The sequence below is a fragment of the Henckelia pumila genome, chromosome 1, assembly GCF_033568475.1.
Source record: "Henckelia pumila isolate YLH828 chromosome 1, ASM3356847v2, whole genome shotgun sequence".
Lineage (NCBI taxonomy): Eukaryota > Viridiplantae > Streptophyta > Magnoliopsida > Lamiales > Gesneriaceae > Henckelia > Henckelia pumila.
In genome coordinates this window covers 70,838,355-70,855,142 of record NC_133120.1, presented here as the reverse complement: position 1 = coordinate 70,855,142, position 16,788 = coordinate 70,838,355, and the positions used below count along the sequence as shown (strand labels likewise).

The 16,788-nt window shown below is 36.5% G+C and overlaps 1 protein-coding gene across 1 annotated transcript; it reads left to right on the top strand.

The window, feature by feature from the left end:
• The first annotated feature begins 11,574 nt into the window (after nucleotides 1-11,574).
• LOC140891981 (peptidyl-prolyl cis-trans isomerase CYP21-4) lies at nucleotides 11,575-16,551 on the top strand. The gene is made up of 9 exons (XM_073300704.1): nucleotides 11,575-11,729; nucleotides 12,666-12,851; nucleotides 13,347-13,386; nucleotides 13,655-13,705; nucleotides 14,230-14,315; nucleotides 14,740-14,877; nucleotides 14,956-15,106; nucleotides 15,575-15,663; nucleotides 16,049-16,551. Exons 2-8 carry the CDS (start codon nucleotides 12,700-12,702, stop codon nucleotides 15,659-15,661), a joined length of 705 nt encoding a protein of 234 aa, XP_073156805.1. The 5' UTR covers nucleotides 11,575-11,729; nucleotides 12,666-12,699; the 3' UTR covers nucleotides 15,662-15,663; nucleotides 16,049-16,551.
• The last annotated feature ends 237 nt before the right edge of the window (nucleotides 16,552-16,788 follow it).

Here is a 16,788-nt window from a genome sequence, read left to right as displayed (position 1 = left end):
GTGATATGATGTACTCAAACTAAGAGTAGTACCCATAGCGCGCTGAAGACTCCCCCAGAACCTGGAAGTAAACCTGGGATCTCGATCGCTGACGATGCTCACAGGCACTCCGTGCAATCGAACAATATCCTGGATGTACAATCGTGCCATCCTATCAAAACTAAAGTCTCGGTTATAAGAAATGAAATGTGCTGACTTGGTGAGTCGGTCCACCACAACTCAGATAGCATCACAATTCCTCGAGCTTACCGGTAAATGGGTCACGAAGTCCATCATGATCAACTCCCATTTTCACTCGGGAATGGATAAACTGTGAAGCAATCCTCCAAGTTGTCAGTGTTCTGCCTTGACCTACTGATAGACCAAACATATAGAAGCATACTAATACACATTTTTCTTCATTACTTTCCACCAGAAAGAACCTCAGATGCAAATTTTTCTACACCGAAAGGATTCGCATACTTTATGACTAACACTTGTCATAACAACTGTGACAACGTCGTTGTCCATAATTCTTGATTTCTTGAACCTCTCAGGTTTTCTTCTTGGAAAACATCAATACAATTATTCTGTTGATTAACAAATCGATTAGTGCAATCTCTAGTGCCAATTTATATTGACACCCATCTCATAACTTCAGATAACACCTGAAAATGAGAATATTGCTTATCCTCTCACGAATAATCATTTCTTGTTGAATCCTGACTTGTACTACTGGATGAACAAAACTGTTTCATCCCTCATAGGCAAAGTCCTAAAAACAATACAACCTGACTAAAACCCCTGAATTGATCTCATCGAATAAGACTTATCAATGCATCCATTAGACATCCTGAAAAATCAGTGACAACAATCTCGCTGGATCTGATAACCTTAGATCCCAGCTGATGTCCTTTTTCCATGTCTAAACACTTGATGTTATCCTGTTAGTATTCATTAAAATTCAAATGCTTGCTAGATCAATTTCTGTCACTGAAGTCCGAGAATTACTTTAAATCATTCCTGAGAACTGAATATCTGAGTACTCTACTCATCTTTTCAGTCTATCAAAAAGTGAATAATTCTAATCATTCTTTATGCAAAAGAATATTTAGCTCCCCCATCACGGGTTATAACATCTGTATCAACCTCAGACAAATAATTGCAAATAGTCACTGGGCACCAAACTTGCACCAGTTTAACTGACCATTTCAAAACATACATGAACACCTAAGTGCCTAGCTTTCACTAACCAAGTGAATTCTCATACTGATGAATCCATGCTGTAACTTAGCAGGCTCATGACATCTGTCAATAGAATCGAGTATCTTTTCAAGGTTATCAAACTGACACCAAACTATATTTTTAACGTAACTGTTGCAATGATCTCTAGACTGAGTAAATTTTCCATCCTTTCCTGAAGTACAAAAGACTTCCAGAATATCAATGGAAATATACTCTCCCATGTCTATCGTAGATCATAGTTCACATCTCCTAGTATAAGTCATCACAGTGCCCTGATAAAATTCTTCTTTGCTTGACAATCCATCGATCGAATTCCAATTCTTACAGGAAAATTTACCTAAGTAAACTCATCACTTAGAATTTCCTGTTCATCTCGTAATCAAGATCCTGATCACTAAAATACCTCTGATAGAATCAGAAAATACTGGTAAAACCTCCTGGTTCTCCCCCAGTATCACGTGCGAGAACTACCCGTCCAGAATATTCACTTGTCAAGGAATCCTTTCCAAGACTATTCTGTCCACGGAAACGAAAGTCTGTATCTCTGATGAAGTCAGACGATAACTCAAATCCCTTGGAACTAATCCAGTACCAAGTATAACTCCAGAAGACTCAAATAAATCTTAAATATTCTCCTGATAATTATACCTATTTCTATGACTATACAAACAACGAGACTGAGGTAAGTCTTCCTATAATGCCAAACTGGAACAAAAGAATCCTTCCAGAGTACACCGACATAAGGTCGCACTTACTATACCATCTCGGAACCCGACAGTCAAGAGCACCCTGACATAACTCATCCATGAGTCTCTGATATTATGCAATCATTCCTTTCTGGACCAAAATCATTGGTCAAGGAAAATTCTCTGTAGAGGCACAACTCAAATCCCGAGTCTGCAAGCATCTGATAATTAAATCCTGTTGAATATCAATTCAACTATTCTCCTGGATTAAATCCCGATATCACAAATCAAGATCAAAAACTTATCTACTCAGAACAATTACTTGTCAAAGAAAAATCCATTCCAAGACTGTTCTGACAACGGAACATCTTTATCTCAAATAAACGATAACTAAACCTTGATACCACACCTGGTATCTGTCCTATCCAAAGTCATACCCTGTTGTGACTGTTGCCAAATTTCTAAACTGAGTAGCCTTCCCTATATAGTCCCTGGAGCACCAAGGTCTCCAAACAATCTCTGAAGTATAGAAACTTCCAGAGGAATAACCGACTAAGGGTGGCGCCCCCTCATGTCTAGTACTGGTCACAATCCACAACTCTTGGTATTAGTTAATCTGTCATCCTGATGAAAATCCAACATCACTAGGTAACAACCTAAAGGGATCAAAGCAGCCAACTGTTCTAAGAAAATACGTCTAGAACAAACATTCATGCGTCTTGATGAGTCACATCATCCCTGGCAAACACTTGGCTTAATAGAATATTCTAGGTAAAACATCTAGAACTATTCATTGAAAACATGCAAAATTCCCAAGTACTCATTTAAAACAATGATCAGTCTTTTATTCAAAATAACCAAGTTAATCTCAAAGATTACAATACTTGAACCACAAATCCAGGTTCTAATACAATATATATTACAATCCCATGTAATACATAACTTAATCAAAAGATTACACTGAAAGATGTACAATACAACAATAATTGAGTACATCAAATATTGAAATCTATAATACATCTGATTACAACTGAAATACTGTTTACAACCAAATACAGTATTTAAATTCATGCGGAAGTCTTTCATTCCGTCTACTGATCTTGAACGTGAAGTTTCCCGTCTACTACTCATGTCAGCAGAACTTCTACCTCACAAGATCTCAAAGAATAAAATCTTGCTAATCTACCGGATCCTTCCAATATTGTTGAGTTCCCTATCTGGTAGATGAGACAAGATTTTCCCGTCAATCTCTCCAACTACTAGAGGAGAGTCTTCCGGGGTGGCTTCCTTGGTCGACTCAGAATGGATGACTACATTTCATACATTCCTTTCAATCTGGAGAAGCACCTGGCGTTGAAAACTGGATCTTCTCTACCAGCTCCATCCTGCTGGGATCCACATAATACGAACTTCTGCTGCCAACCTTGGCAATGACGATCTTGGAAAAGCCTAGACATCCTGCTATTCCAATTCCTGATCTTGCTATCGTTATTGAATCCAACTTGTAATCCTACAAAGGATAACCCAAAATCAATACTATGTCCCAAAGAATCTTATTGCATGCTCTGATACCATAAATATAGTGACCTGCACCGTGATCACCTACTAATCAAAACTTAAGCATGCAATTAATTAATAAAATAATCTTAATCAGAGAAACTGCGGAATTAAAGTAAGTCAAATACCAGGTAAGCAAAACCTAGTGGTCAACCCCGCTATCCAGCCTTGGTCACCACCTAACCTCCCTGTCTTCGGGAGAACTACCTGCATCTGCCCCATGGAATAAGGCATCCAGCCAACAGAAAATAACCGGAAGTGAGCCTAACATGCTCAGTACGAGAGTATGAGTATACGGTGTTATGTGTGCATGTATGCAAGTGAACTGGGTACCAAGACTCTCAGGTCAAGAAACAAGCTCATCGACCGGGTTCAGGGTATATAGCACGCTGCGCCGTCGCATCAGGAGGTGGCTCATATACCCAGTGGATAATGGTGACCTGATACTAGTACATGTGTCCAACCATAAAGGTGACATGACACAAGACTTACGTATCCAACCATCCACAAACTCGTAGGGTGAGCGCCCTACTACAGGATACCTCTAAGGTAAAAGCTCAATATGCTCATGTATGCAACATACAGTCATGACATGTTGTATATAAAGGCATATAAAACATGCAATCACATCATTCATGCAAACACATAATACATGCATACTCAATCTGGATATCTCGAATAATACTTCCGTACCTTACTAAGGCAGATCCTAGAAGCTCCCCCTCTAGGTCCAAGCCTACCATGCAGCACTACAGCATAAATAACCATGCATTACCTAGCATGCCAAACATCACCTACTAGGCTCTAAAAGCCTTAATTAAACTATAGCCTACTCCCTATTTACTATAGGGAACCAAAGCCATACCTTCGTCCGTCGTCAGCCCGCTGATGACGCATGACCCAGAGCCTGGGCATAGCCTAGCTACGACTCCTAGACACCTCGCCAGAGCTCCGCCGCCTGGCTGCTACTGCGAACACTGTCCGCTATAAAATAAACTATTTCCTACTCCAACTCTTAAAGAAAGAGTCCCGAAGCCCTTAAATAGAGCAATTACTGGGAGAAGAGAGGGAAAATTGCACTTAAAAATGAGGGATTCGGACCCCTATTTATAGGCCACGATCGGAAGCTCCGATCGGTGCATGTTTGCCATGTTTTGGACGGCCGAGATCGGAAGCTCCGATCGCAGGATCGGAAGCTCCGATCTCTTGCATCTGGCCACGTGTTTCAATCTCCTTGACACCTGTTTCTGGTTGAGATCGGAAGCTCCGTTCTCGGATCGGAAGCTCCGTTCTTGGATCGGAAGCTCCGTTCTCGGATCGGAAGCTCCATTCTCGGATCGGAAGCTCCGATCTGCCCGATAGCTCCGAACTGTTTCTCATGCTTCCGAACTGGTTTTGGTCCTCCGGGACCCCCCGGGACCTACCCCACCATTTTCGGACGTTCCGGATCTGATTTTCCACTTATTTTAACCAAAAAGGACTCCTTAAACATGTTTTGACACTTTTAAAATTATATGTCATTTTCTAACATGTTTAAAATCACTTAATCTTGTAAAATAGAATCGGGCTACTACAACACGTCTTTTACATGCTTTATTTCCCTTGCAATTTTCATACTTTTTCTATTGAATCCTATACTGACTTGAGCGTCGGAGTGGCTTTGCCTCCGAGCGAGCCATCTCACATGTTTTTTTTGATACACATAAATATTTTGGGATCATTCGGCTTGGTTTATTAAAGAAATTTTTTCGTTGATTACCGGTTCAAGGTAATTTATTTGATGTGAAATTTTTGAACGCATCATAATTTCTCACCAATTCAAAGAAGTCAAAGCAGAAATAAAGAGTATGTCAGATACGTCAGACAAGTTTTTATGTGACCAGTCCAATAAGACAACCTGAAAGCTCGTATGGGTACGCTGATGACTAAGAACACTAATATGAGAGCTGAAATCCAAGCTGTGATAACTGAGAATCAGAAGTTGATGAATTTAGTAAACACTTTGAACAAGTTTTTTGTTTCATTAGATAAACTGCACGGAATACAAAAGCAAGTTTGAGATAAAACTGGCCTGGGCTTTGGCACTAATGATGGAAGTACCTCTGAAACCTATATTCAATCATATCTGGATAAGGATAATTCAAAATATTTGAAATTTTTCAAGTCCAATATGATATATGAATACTTAAAGCCTGAAATTTCTATTAGTCTACCATCATCTCAAAAGAAAGAACTTTTACACAATGACCTAGGATATAGAAAACCAAAAATTTCAAGGTCATTAGATCAATAACATACCAGCTTGCTCTAAGCATGATCAAGCAAGAAAAATTTTATGAAGGAAAAACAAAGGTGGTTTTTCAAGAAAAAAACGGTTCAAAAAAGATACTGGATGAATAATATGAAAAATCATTTTAAACAACATCATGTCAAGAACTCACAACATCATTCACCTAAGGTATCGACACAATCATACACTCTTTTTGGATAAAAATATTGAAAAAAGTTTGTAAAGATAATTCAAGTATAGGTTCCCAATAGAGTAATCCAATTTGAATCTAATTATGTATGAGTACCAAAGTTATTTGCAATATGTGATTTTAGGAAACAAACATTGAGCTGCTAAAGAATTCAGTCTGATATCTGGACAATGTATGTTCAAGACACATGATTGGTGAAATCAAGCTATTATCTGAATTTATTAAATGTTTTGGTCCCAAAATCACATTTGAAAATGATTTAAAGGTAAAAATGTGAGTAAGGGTAACGTTGTCCATGGTAACATTATCATCAAGGATGTCCTACTAGTATAAAATCTAAAATATAATCTTATTAGCACAAGTCAACTATGTGATCATGGATATGTAGTAGAATTTCATAAAAATACTTGCATTGTGAAAAATCAATTTGGTATTACCATTATATCAGGAAAAAGAAGTGGCAACACTTGTAAAGTAAGCTGGTCTAAAAAACCATGTGATTCTATGTGCCTTATTGCTTTTAATCTAAATAAAAATTGGTTATGACATAAGAGGTTGAACCATTTGAACTTCAAAGCTATTTTCAATCTCAGTAAACATGATTAAGTTACTAGTCTGTCCAAAATTTACTTTTCAAAAGACAAGGGCTGCTAGTCAGCTCCAAAATCAAGTCAGATCAACTTTCAAAACCAAAGGGTGTAGCTCATCAGCTCAAAGCTTGTAATTACTTCATATGGATCTGTTTGGTTCAATACCAGTAACGAGCGTAGGGAGAATGCGATATACTCTTGTTATTGTTAATGATTTTTCAAAATTCACTTGGGTCATGTTTTTAAAATCAAAAGATCAAATTGTTATCCAAATAATTAAAATTTTAAAACGACTTCAAAATGAAAAATCCAAAGTGATTGACAAAATCAAGAGTGACTGAGGTACTGAATTTGTAAATCAAACTTTGTATTCCTTCCAAGAAAGCCAGGGAATCAGGCATGAGTTCTCTACAACTAGAACACCTAAAAAATAATGTTACTGAAAGAAAGAATGTTGTTAGATCGTTAAATATGTGTAGGGGGGTGGGGGGGTGTGTACACACTTCAAACTTTTTTGCTTCAAAAATAAGTTCAGTTGAGTTGTCAACTAAACCACTCATTATTTCTTAACTGTCAATTTCGATCAACCAACAATATTTGTGAGTAAAAAGTCGACTGATAGATAAGAACACTAAAAATAATGCTCGACATGAAATAAAGAACACAAGAGATTGTTTCAGGATGTTCGGAGATTTAAAAACTCCTACGTCACATCTTCTTCCTATCAGGAAGGTTTATACTAGAATATTTGAGAGTTACAACATTTTGTAAAGCCCCAGTTCAATTACGATTTATACACTGCCTCGACTGAAACTCCTTGTACTCAACTAAATACAAATATATTCCTTGACTGATTGAAAGTACAAATAATTGCACTTGAAAAACGTAGCACAAATTGATCCTCACTTGATCAGACATACAACTGAGAGCTTTCTACTCGAATATATCAGTTTTCGTAAGAAAATTTGTAAGCTTGAATGTACGACTGAATGCTTGATAGTTCAAAGAATGCGAGAGTGTAAGAGGGGTTCTTCAACTGGTCTTCAAGCCTATTTATAGGCATCGGTTGAAAAAATGATTTGAAAAATATCCATTCCTCACAAAAATATATGTTTCCTTGTTTGTTAGTCCTTGTAGATGATTTTTGACAAATAGTAAAAATATGTGCACTGATACTGTTGCGGCGTCTACAGTGTACGTAGACGTTTATCCAAAAATAGCTAACTACCAACTATAAAGAGGTTTGAATATGCTAGGAATATTTGTGGAATAAACTGACAGTTTTGAATATACTTGAAGTGCATTAGTTTTCATTTACTTCAGTTGTGGTATGTCCAGTTTTGCATCCTTGACTAGTCAAAAGTAACTTTCAATTAAGGTTAAGTCGTGGTTTTCAGTTGTCAAATACTCAGTTTTCGATCTCTTTCTCAATTCCTTATCATTTCCAGCTACTTTCTCAACTTCTAGTGCAGTTTCCATCCTTTGTTGTTCATTTTTCAAATCAATCAATTCTTTCAAAGTGGCTTTGTCTGATCTAGTTGGTTCAAGAATGAAATTTGGTTCAGGAACTAAAACTCTTTGGGTAGCTACTGTCTCTCTAAAAAAATTTTGAATCTCAGACAGAGCTTTTTCATCAACCGATTCACCTATTCTTATTGTAATTTCCAATTCCATATCAAAATTCATTTATGAAATCTCAACTTCAGCCTGTGGAATTTATGGTGCTTCAACGTCCATGTCAGTTGTAGGATCTAATTCTTGAAAGTTTAATGGGATGTATTCCACTTCAATCTAGAATCGCTCATTGTGATTACTACTTTCAGTTACACTTTCTCAATGTCTTCATTTATTGATTTCAATATGGAGTCAACATTCAGTAGAGATAACTCTTCAACTTGGTTAGTTACCAGATGAGATTTAGGGTTGGGATTAACAACTGGATTAGTGGCTTGTTCAGTGTCCTGTGGCTCAGGCTCTACTGTATCCTGATCATCATCAGTCGTCCTGTCCTGATCATTTGGATGAGTCACTGGAGTAAGAAGCTCTTGATCAGTTTCTCAAAATATGACTTTTTTTTTTGGTAGAGTGCTCAAGTCCATGTCCAATTTAGAGAAGACATCATGGACATCAAAAGCTATGGGACTGGTTGGATCATAATTATGTTGAAGTTCTCGATATATGATTGTCAATTGGTGGATGATCATTACATCAAAGAAGTATTCGCGTATCTCCAAAGCTAAACTAATCTTGATGGCTTTAAAAAAGATCTGTTCCTCAAAGTTCTTGACATATGGCTATTGGAATTTTTTTAGTTATTCACTAGCTGTCTCATAATTGGGATTCACCTTGGGATCTGGCTCAACAATAAACTTAATATAATTCTCAGAATCAGACATGCGTTGTACATCCAGCTTTCCAACACAAACCTTTCAATCTCACTCCCCTATACTTCTTCTTGAAGTTTTGGTACATGTGTCGCAAGTGGTACCTATGCTCTGAAGCAGGAGCAAGATCTTTTAATGCCTTAATAATTCTCTTATATCTCACTGATAAATGTCCATCTATCATCTCCCAAACCTCCTATATATTCCAACAACTCTATAAAGAACCATGTCCAGATCTCTTTATTTTCTACATGGACTACTTCCAAGTATTGGGGACTATGTTATCATTGTCATCCCTACCAATGACCACTAGCTAGAAGCCGCCCTCTATGAACTGTCTTCAAGAACAACCATCCAATCCTATAATAGGCATACATGTTGCGAAAAAACAAGCTTTCATTCATTGCAAATTGTAATATAACCTATCAAATTTAGGTGGTTCCACATTTTTCTTCCTTTTAACCATTAACTTACTGCCCAGATTAAATCTCAAAACTGTCTCCAAATAATCTTACCACAGTTGGTATTGTACACTGTTCACCCCTTTAATATTTTTCATGGCAGCCTTTTTTGCCCTCAAAACCTTCCAGTAGCTAACCTCAAACCCACACTTTCTTACTAACTACTAAGTTATTCAATATTTATATCAGGAATATCTTGGACAAAATTTTCAATCCTTTTGCCCAAGTATTTTAATTTAGTGTGCAAACTTGTTTTCCCGGACTCTCGCACAAGAGTGTTCACCACCGATCATTTTTAATTGAAATGTAGGTCCACCCATAACTAAAGAAGCATGAATCCTCCAACTACATTCATTTTTGCACATGAAAGTTATTCTTTTGGACTCATTTTTCCTAAAATCCAACTCAAACCCCTCTCTTACCATGTAGTCCCCCAAAACCTCTCTGAATTATTTTGCACTATTGAACTTCATACCAACCACAATCTGAAATTTCTCTATATCCTGTCCCTCCCTATATGTAGGATGTCTAGGGTCCTCATCCCCTGATCCATCAAGACTTACCAGCTCATCATCCCCACCATCATCACTATCCCAATGAGCATCACACTCATCCAATTTTTTTTCCCCCTACCTTACTCTTGCCTTAGTTATTGCTTTTTTCACATACCTTACTCTTGCCTTTATCATTAATTTTTCGCCTAGCCCTCCATCACTTACATCATTATTTTCAAATCCAATGTACATTAAATTTCATAGTATCAGAAGATTCAGAATTTCAAGTTGACATGGTGTAATTTGCATAAGAGGAGTAATCAAACTCACTAAAATCACTAATCCCTTCAGCAATGTCACCAAATATATTTTTATGGGATACATTTGTAGGATCTTCTATATCACATGAATCAAATTCAGGTTGAGCATGGCTAGAGTTTTGAGGTGAGAGAGCAGGATCAGAACATGTAAAAGTCTCAGGAATTTCATGAGAATTTAAATCAGACACATGAGAGTTTTGTCGAGGTTGTGATAAAACAAGAGATTTTTGTTCATGTTCTAGTGACACATGACAAGACCTAAAAGAATTTTCATGAGATGCATGATCGCTGAAATACTATTTTGTATATTCAATGTAGCCTATTGGTCCTAAATTCATGTATTCAAAAGAAGGGATAACATCCCCTTCAGGATCCATGATCATTTGTGCAACATGCCTGGTCTCCTCAACAAAATTTGGAACTACATCAAACTCCCTATAAAATCTCCACATATCTATGTAAGCCCATATTCTATTACAGATTCAGGGATTCTAAAAAAAAACCCGCACATTAACCTCGTTGCCACCACTCAAAGTGTACATGTAATATAAATTGCAATAATTAAACGTATCAAAGTAAACGTTTTTAAATCCATGCTTAAGCCCCGGACATAAACAATTTTTGGCTTGTCAGGCTCGCTTTGAACCTTAAACCGACCACCAACCCATATTTCAAAATTAACTGATAAATTCATAACCTACTATGTGTAGGAAGAAGAAATGGAAGATTATCTAGTCCACCACACTCTTCAAACTTCAATTTTAAACTACTAGCAACGGATACCTTTGTTCCATGATCTTGTTCGAGATTAGGGTTTCGTTTGAGAATTTCTCTGGTGAAATCAGAGAGAAAGATTGAATAATTGAGAATAATACGACCGCGTATAGAACATTATGTATAAAGGGTATATAAGCCCTTTAATAATTATCGATATATGAAAAACATATTATAATTGAGAATGAAGCACATAAGCCAATATTTCAAATACGAGAGGACTATAAAGCTTGTAAAATAATATGAAGGGTTGTACGAGATGACCAATATTTTCATAATTTTGCCAGCCCTAATATCAGCTGATGCTAATGTGCAAAAAGTATGTCTCATATGATATCCATATATATTTTCAAATTAAAATCTCAAAAGAATTCAATCATACCAAACTATATAAATTCTCACACGATAATTGATTTTTCACAAATAAAAATTTTAATTTTAAAATATAAAATATATGGTATATAATATTATAATAGATCATATTGTAATAATTAATTTATAGGAAAGTTATAAAAATTTATTTATAGCAATGGAAATAATTATGTCAGTGAATTTTGAAAAGTAGTTTTTAAAAATGAAGCAAAAGAAAACTATCATCCCATGTTCTCACCCTAAGTCCAAACCAAACTATTCCCTCTCCCCACTATAGACGTATTCTTGCTTCTATTGATCTATTCCGCGGACCCATTTTTTCTTGCCCTCGATTGCCTCCGATCTCGCTCGCACTTTCGTGTCTGCTTCCGGTTCTCTTCTTGCGAGGTAAATCTGTTTGTTTTGGTGGGTTTTGGCGGTGGATTGGATGGTTTGTGTTGCTGGGATTTGGGGCTTTTTGGTGGATTTGTGGGTTTGTGTCGATATTTTAATGCTAGGCGTCTCTTTGTTTGGGTTTAATCGGTATTTTGGTTGCTGGATTGTCATGGGCCTATTTAATTATTTCCTTTGATTTTTTGGTTTCCTGCTAGTGCTGTATGTATCCTCTTGCCCGGTGTTTTTGTTATTGTTTGTTGCGTTTTGCGTTAATGCGAGTTTTTTTTGGGGGTTTATCTGGTTTTTGCTTTTTTGGCCGGGGGTTTTATGCATTCTAAATGACGGTCTTGGGGTTGTCTTGGTTTTATTAACGTGCTTTAGTTTATTTATTTTGATTTTCCAATGGGTGGATGTGGAGAGATTTTCCACTTATATGTACTTATATTTTGAGTTCTTCCTTGGTTTACTTTAATCCTTCTTATGCTCCCGCACTTGCAATGCCGATTGCCTTATGCATTCAAGGGCCTCTCCGACATATGTTCGTTTGTTTCATTTAAACATTTTGGTATAACTCGTGCATTTGTTTCTTTCATATGTTGGCTGGCTGTAAATATACTGTAATTTCTCATTTTTTATTTACAAAATTCGAATTTTCTTTCAAATAATTTAGCATTTCCGACTGAGAAATTCGCCGTTAATTGGTATTTGAGATCATCAGAGTAATCGCTCCTCCTCGTCCATCGACTCCAGTCCTAGAATAAATCAGGATAGGGTATATCTTTTTTGCCTTTTTGTTGATTAGTTGGTATGCTCGTGATTTTTAGTTATTGATCTGATGGCTTGTTTTCTCTCTCGATTTCTATTTTAATCGGGTGAGATTGTTTGCCGAAATCGGAGAAATATGGAGTTTATTCTGGTTGTTGATGCATTAGTTTTTTTTTTCCCCAGAGATTAGAAAGGATTGGTGTTGTTCCGAAGCATAATGGGGAAAATCAAACCTCAAGCTCTCTTGATACAGAGTAAAAAGAAGAAGGCACCGAGCCGAATAAGTGTGGTTACCATTGCAGTTTATTGCCTTATTGTCGTGGTCACAGTTTTTTTTGTTTTCTCTACCTACAGACATTGGACTCGAAGGTATGTTTGACTATGTTCTGATTCATTTATTTTTCTTGAATTAATGGGATTTTGTTTGGTTTGAATACTTGATTGCTGGTTTAGTGATCTGTTTGATAGTATTGCTGAATAAATATTGAGAGTTGGATAACCAAGCTGGAGTATATAGATTTTAGATGCCTCTAGCGGTTTGAGGTGAAAAATGATTGTGATATGTTGGCTCTTTGGCACGATTTTATATGAAAATAAATATTGTAGTGAATCACACTCTCTATTTCTTTGAATGAGTTTGATCTTAAGTTGGTCATGTATGTTGTAAATGGGGTGTAATTCAGTCCAAAATCGGTATTGTTTTGAATATAATTAAGGAACTAAGACTTGTTCTTGGAGTAAAATTTTTTACTAGCTTATCAATGTTGGACCGTTATTTCGAGGATCAATTGCACTTTTATATGCTAATTCGGTGGTGGGAACTGTGAAGCACTTGTTCTTATGCAATCTTTACGTTGTTCATAGGTCAAACTTTTCAAGTGAAGAACTGGTACCCGGTTTGGAGGTGCGCTAGCTCATTGTGATTTTGTAGCTCTAGTTTATCTTATCACAGCTTTTGCACTTCAATTTTGTTTTTCTCGGTGCTTTCCACTATTTATTGAGATCTTAATTGTCCTACCAAATTGATGTTCTTAATATTTCTACAAAGTTTTTTTCCCCTTTTTGCTAAAAGTAAGTTCAATGATGTATTAGATGTAGACCGTCACCATCTGTGATCCTTTTTTCACTACTTTCCTCCTTTTCTCTAATCTTCAATGTCTTCATTTATGCAGCACGAAAGCCCATCTAGCAAGTCAAAGAAACTTGACACTCCTAAATATGCTGTAAGTTCCTTGCATCTCTATTTTTTTTTTTGATAAGAAACATATTATATAAATTAATATAAAAGGATTATTTACAGAAAGCGGATAAGTGATCCGCCATCGCCTAGAAGGCTATCATGATCCTTTCCTTCAAGAACCTATCCTTATGAACAAAATGCAAACGCCCAGTCTTGTAATAAATCTCTATTTTCATGAGTTATTGAGTTTGATATTTTGATGGGATGCATTGAGATTTACACCCGTAACAGTAAACCTCTGTGGGAACCATTTCTCGCTACACTTAGCAATTTCTTTATGTTTATTAGATGTTGGATGGCATATAAACCATGATGTCATCCTTTTTACTTTGTAGCTTTTAACCTGCTTTGAACATTTCTTTTCAGACGTGAATGCTGCTAGATTATACTCAAGTCAATTAAGATACCACTTTATGTATTGTGTGTCAATCCTGCTATTCTCTTTCTGAAACCACCCAGGTAGATCGCTTTTCTATGATTGATTTTGATATAATATGATACTTGCAGGTGATAAATACCTCAAAAGGTTCAATCACTGTGGAACTTTATAAGGACGGCTCTCCTGAGGTTGTTGATAAATTTATTGATTCTTGGTATGTACCTCACTACTACTTTCGGTATGAATTGTGATACATTTTAGAAAGGTGGCTCCTGTAGTTGATATTTTGTAGTTTGGTCACTCTCCTTCCTGCTTAAGTGTTTCTAATTTCCGCTGATGAATATGTCGTGCTGCATTGGCTGGTTAAGGACTTAACTTAAGGTATTCTGATCAATATGGAGAACCCCTTCTGAGAAGAAGAAAAAGAAAGAGAGCTTTTTGTCCTCAGTGTTTGTACTTTGCAAACCATTAGAACTCGTTTTTCAGCATCAAACAGCCACCTCTGCTTGTCGCAAGGGTCTTATATTTCTACCTTTGTGTCTGTATGATGTTTATTTACCATCACTTGCCCCTAGAAATCTAGAGAAGCTTCATAAAACCTCATCTTTTGCGATCTCTCTATATGTTTTCATCTGCAGTGAGAATGGACACTTCAAAGGAATGCTCTTTAACCGTGTGATTAAGAACTTTGTCATTCAAGGAGGTGATGTTAGTAAAACTGGAACTACTGAAGATTGGACTTCAAGGGGAAAGCATTACAATCACCTCGATACCAGGTCTGCCTTACCTTGGAACATATTTTTTGAGGACTTGATCTGAATAAACATTGACCATTGACTTGATACTTTATCTAGCATGAAGCATGAAGCTTTTATGCTTGGCACTTCTAAGACGAAACCAGGTGGTGGCAAATTTGATCTCTTTATTACGACAGCACCTATCCCAGACCTGAATGAGAAAATTAATGTATTTGGTCGTGTTATCAAGGGTGAAGATGTTGTTCAGGTGAAATATCCTTACGTTTTTGGCCCTTGTATCCTTATTATAATTGTATTGGTCAGACGTGTTTATCTCCTGTGCATCTTTTTTTTTTTTTTTTTGCTAAAAACCTTCAAAGCCACACTCTGAACATTTTTATATTCTGCCAAATTCTTTTCCTTTTTATTTCTACTATTTAAAGGTACTTTAAGCTGTCCTTTTTTAATTTTCTTTCTTACTCTCTCTTTTCCCCTGTGTGTTGCGTACCCTGATGAAGCATTTCTTAAACTAATTAGGCTCTGAAAAATTTATTTGGTGTATGCAACGGATAAGACAAGGTTGCCAAGCGATAGTGTTATTAATTATAGATTTTAGATTATTTGATTATTAGATTTACTCAATGGTGCTCATGCGGCTTCTGTGTTTAAATCTTGGTTTTTGCTTCTAACTCGGAAGTTTAACAGCAAATGCATCGGTATCTGATATGATTTTCAGGAGATCGAAGAAGCAGACACCGATGAGCATTATCAGCCTAAAACTCCCATAGGGATTATTGAAGTGACTCTGAAAGAAAAAGTGTGATGGTATGTTGTCTTTGATGTAATCCTCGCATCGTATGATTAAGCTATCAGCATTAGTGGTGAAAACAAACTGAACCGAATTTGTACCAAAGATATTAAACTAATTGAGCTTTGAATCGAATTATGCAAAATAAAAAGTTCGCATATTTTCACTTTAGGCTCAAATTTGATGATTTCGAATACCAATCAAATATTTTTCGAGCCAGCTCAAAAAACTCGCAAGCTCATTTCATTTGCACCTTTAATCAACATTACCAAATAAATCCTCGCTTATCATTGACATTGTTTTTGCTTACCAATCTTTTGATCCGTTTCTGGTTTCTTTTGGTGGTGGATATCTGCTTTGCAACTGATGCTCTTTTCCTTTTTCGTTGGTATTTCATGGCAGGCCTTCATAACAAGAAGTATAGAACAGGTGAGGGGGTTTTGAGATTCAATTACTTGTTTCGATAGAATCATGTTGGTGGGTGTTATTTCGTGTGTTGTACCATAGTATAGATCCATGAGAATTTGTAATGGTTCAGACTGGTGGGTTCAAATTTTCTTATGTCTGGGAGGGAGTTTCCTGCCGCCAATTATGATTATTACAGCCTCCGAATGGTTGATTAACAAGGCAAAGAAACTGATTTATTTGTAGTGCGTGGAGGTTCAGTTGCTGAGGGACTTGTACATTGTATTTTTTTCCTAAAAAATATATATATTTTAGGTTGTAATTGGGTATGCACTCGAGAAGCGTCAGTTGTCTTGCTGACTGAGTCTTTTTTTGAGTTGGAGGAAGTGATTGTCACAATTGAGTCTCTAACTCAAGATCCCGTCTAAAAGTTTGGGATCTTTGTGTGAGATGAACTACAAGTCATTGTCGCCCGACTCTGTCTTTTTATATAAACCCAAGTTGTACGTTTGTGAAAATTAACACTTCACAAACACCATGGACAATTTTACACGCAATTTAAATTTATAGAAATAGTCTAGAATATATTTCGTGTGTGGTTAATCTCTCAGTGGCATATGGGAATAAGCGAATAAGTTGTATAAAACTCCAGGCCAATTCCAAACTAGAAATGTAAGCCTAGGGCTTCGACCTTAACTGTTGTACTAATTCTTGCCAATGTATAGAAGAAGCTTCCC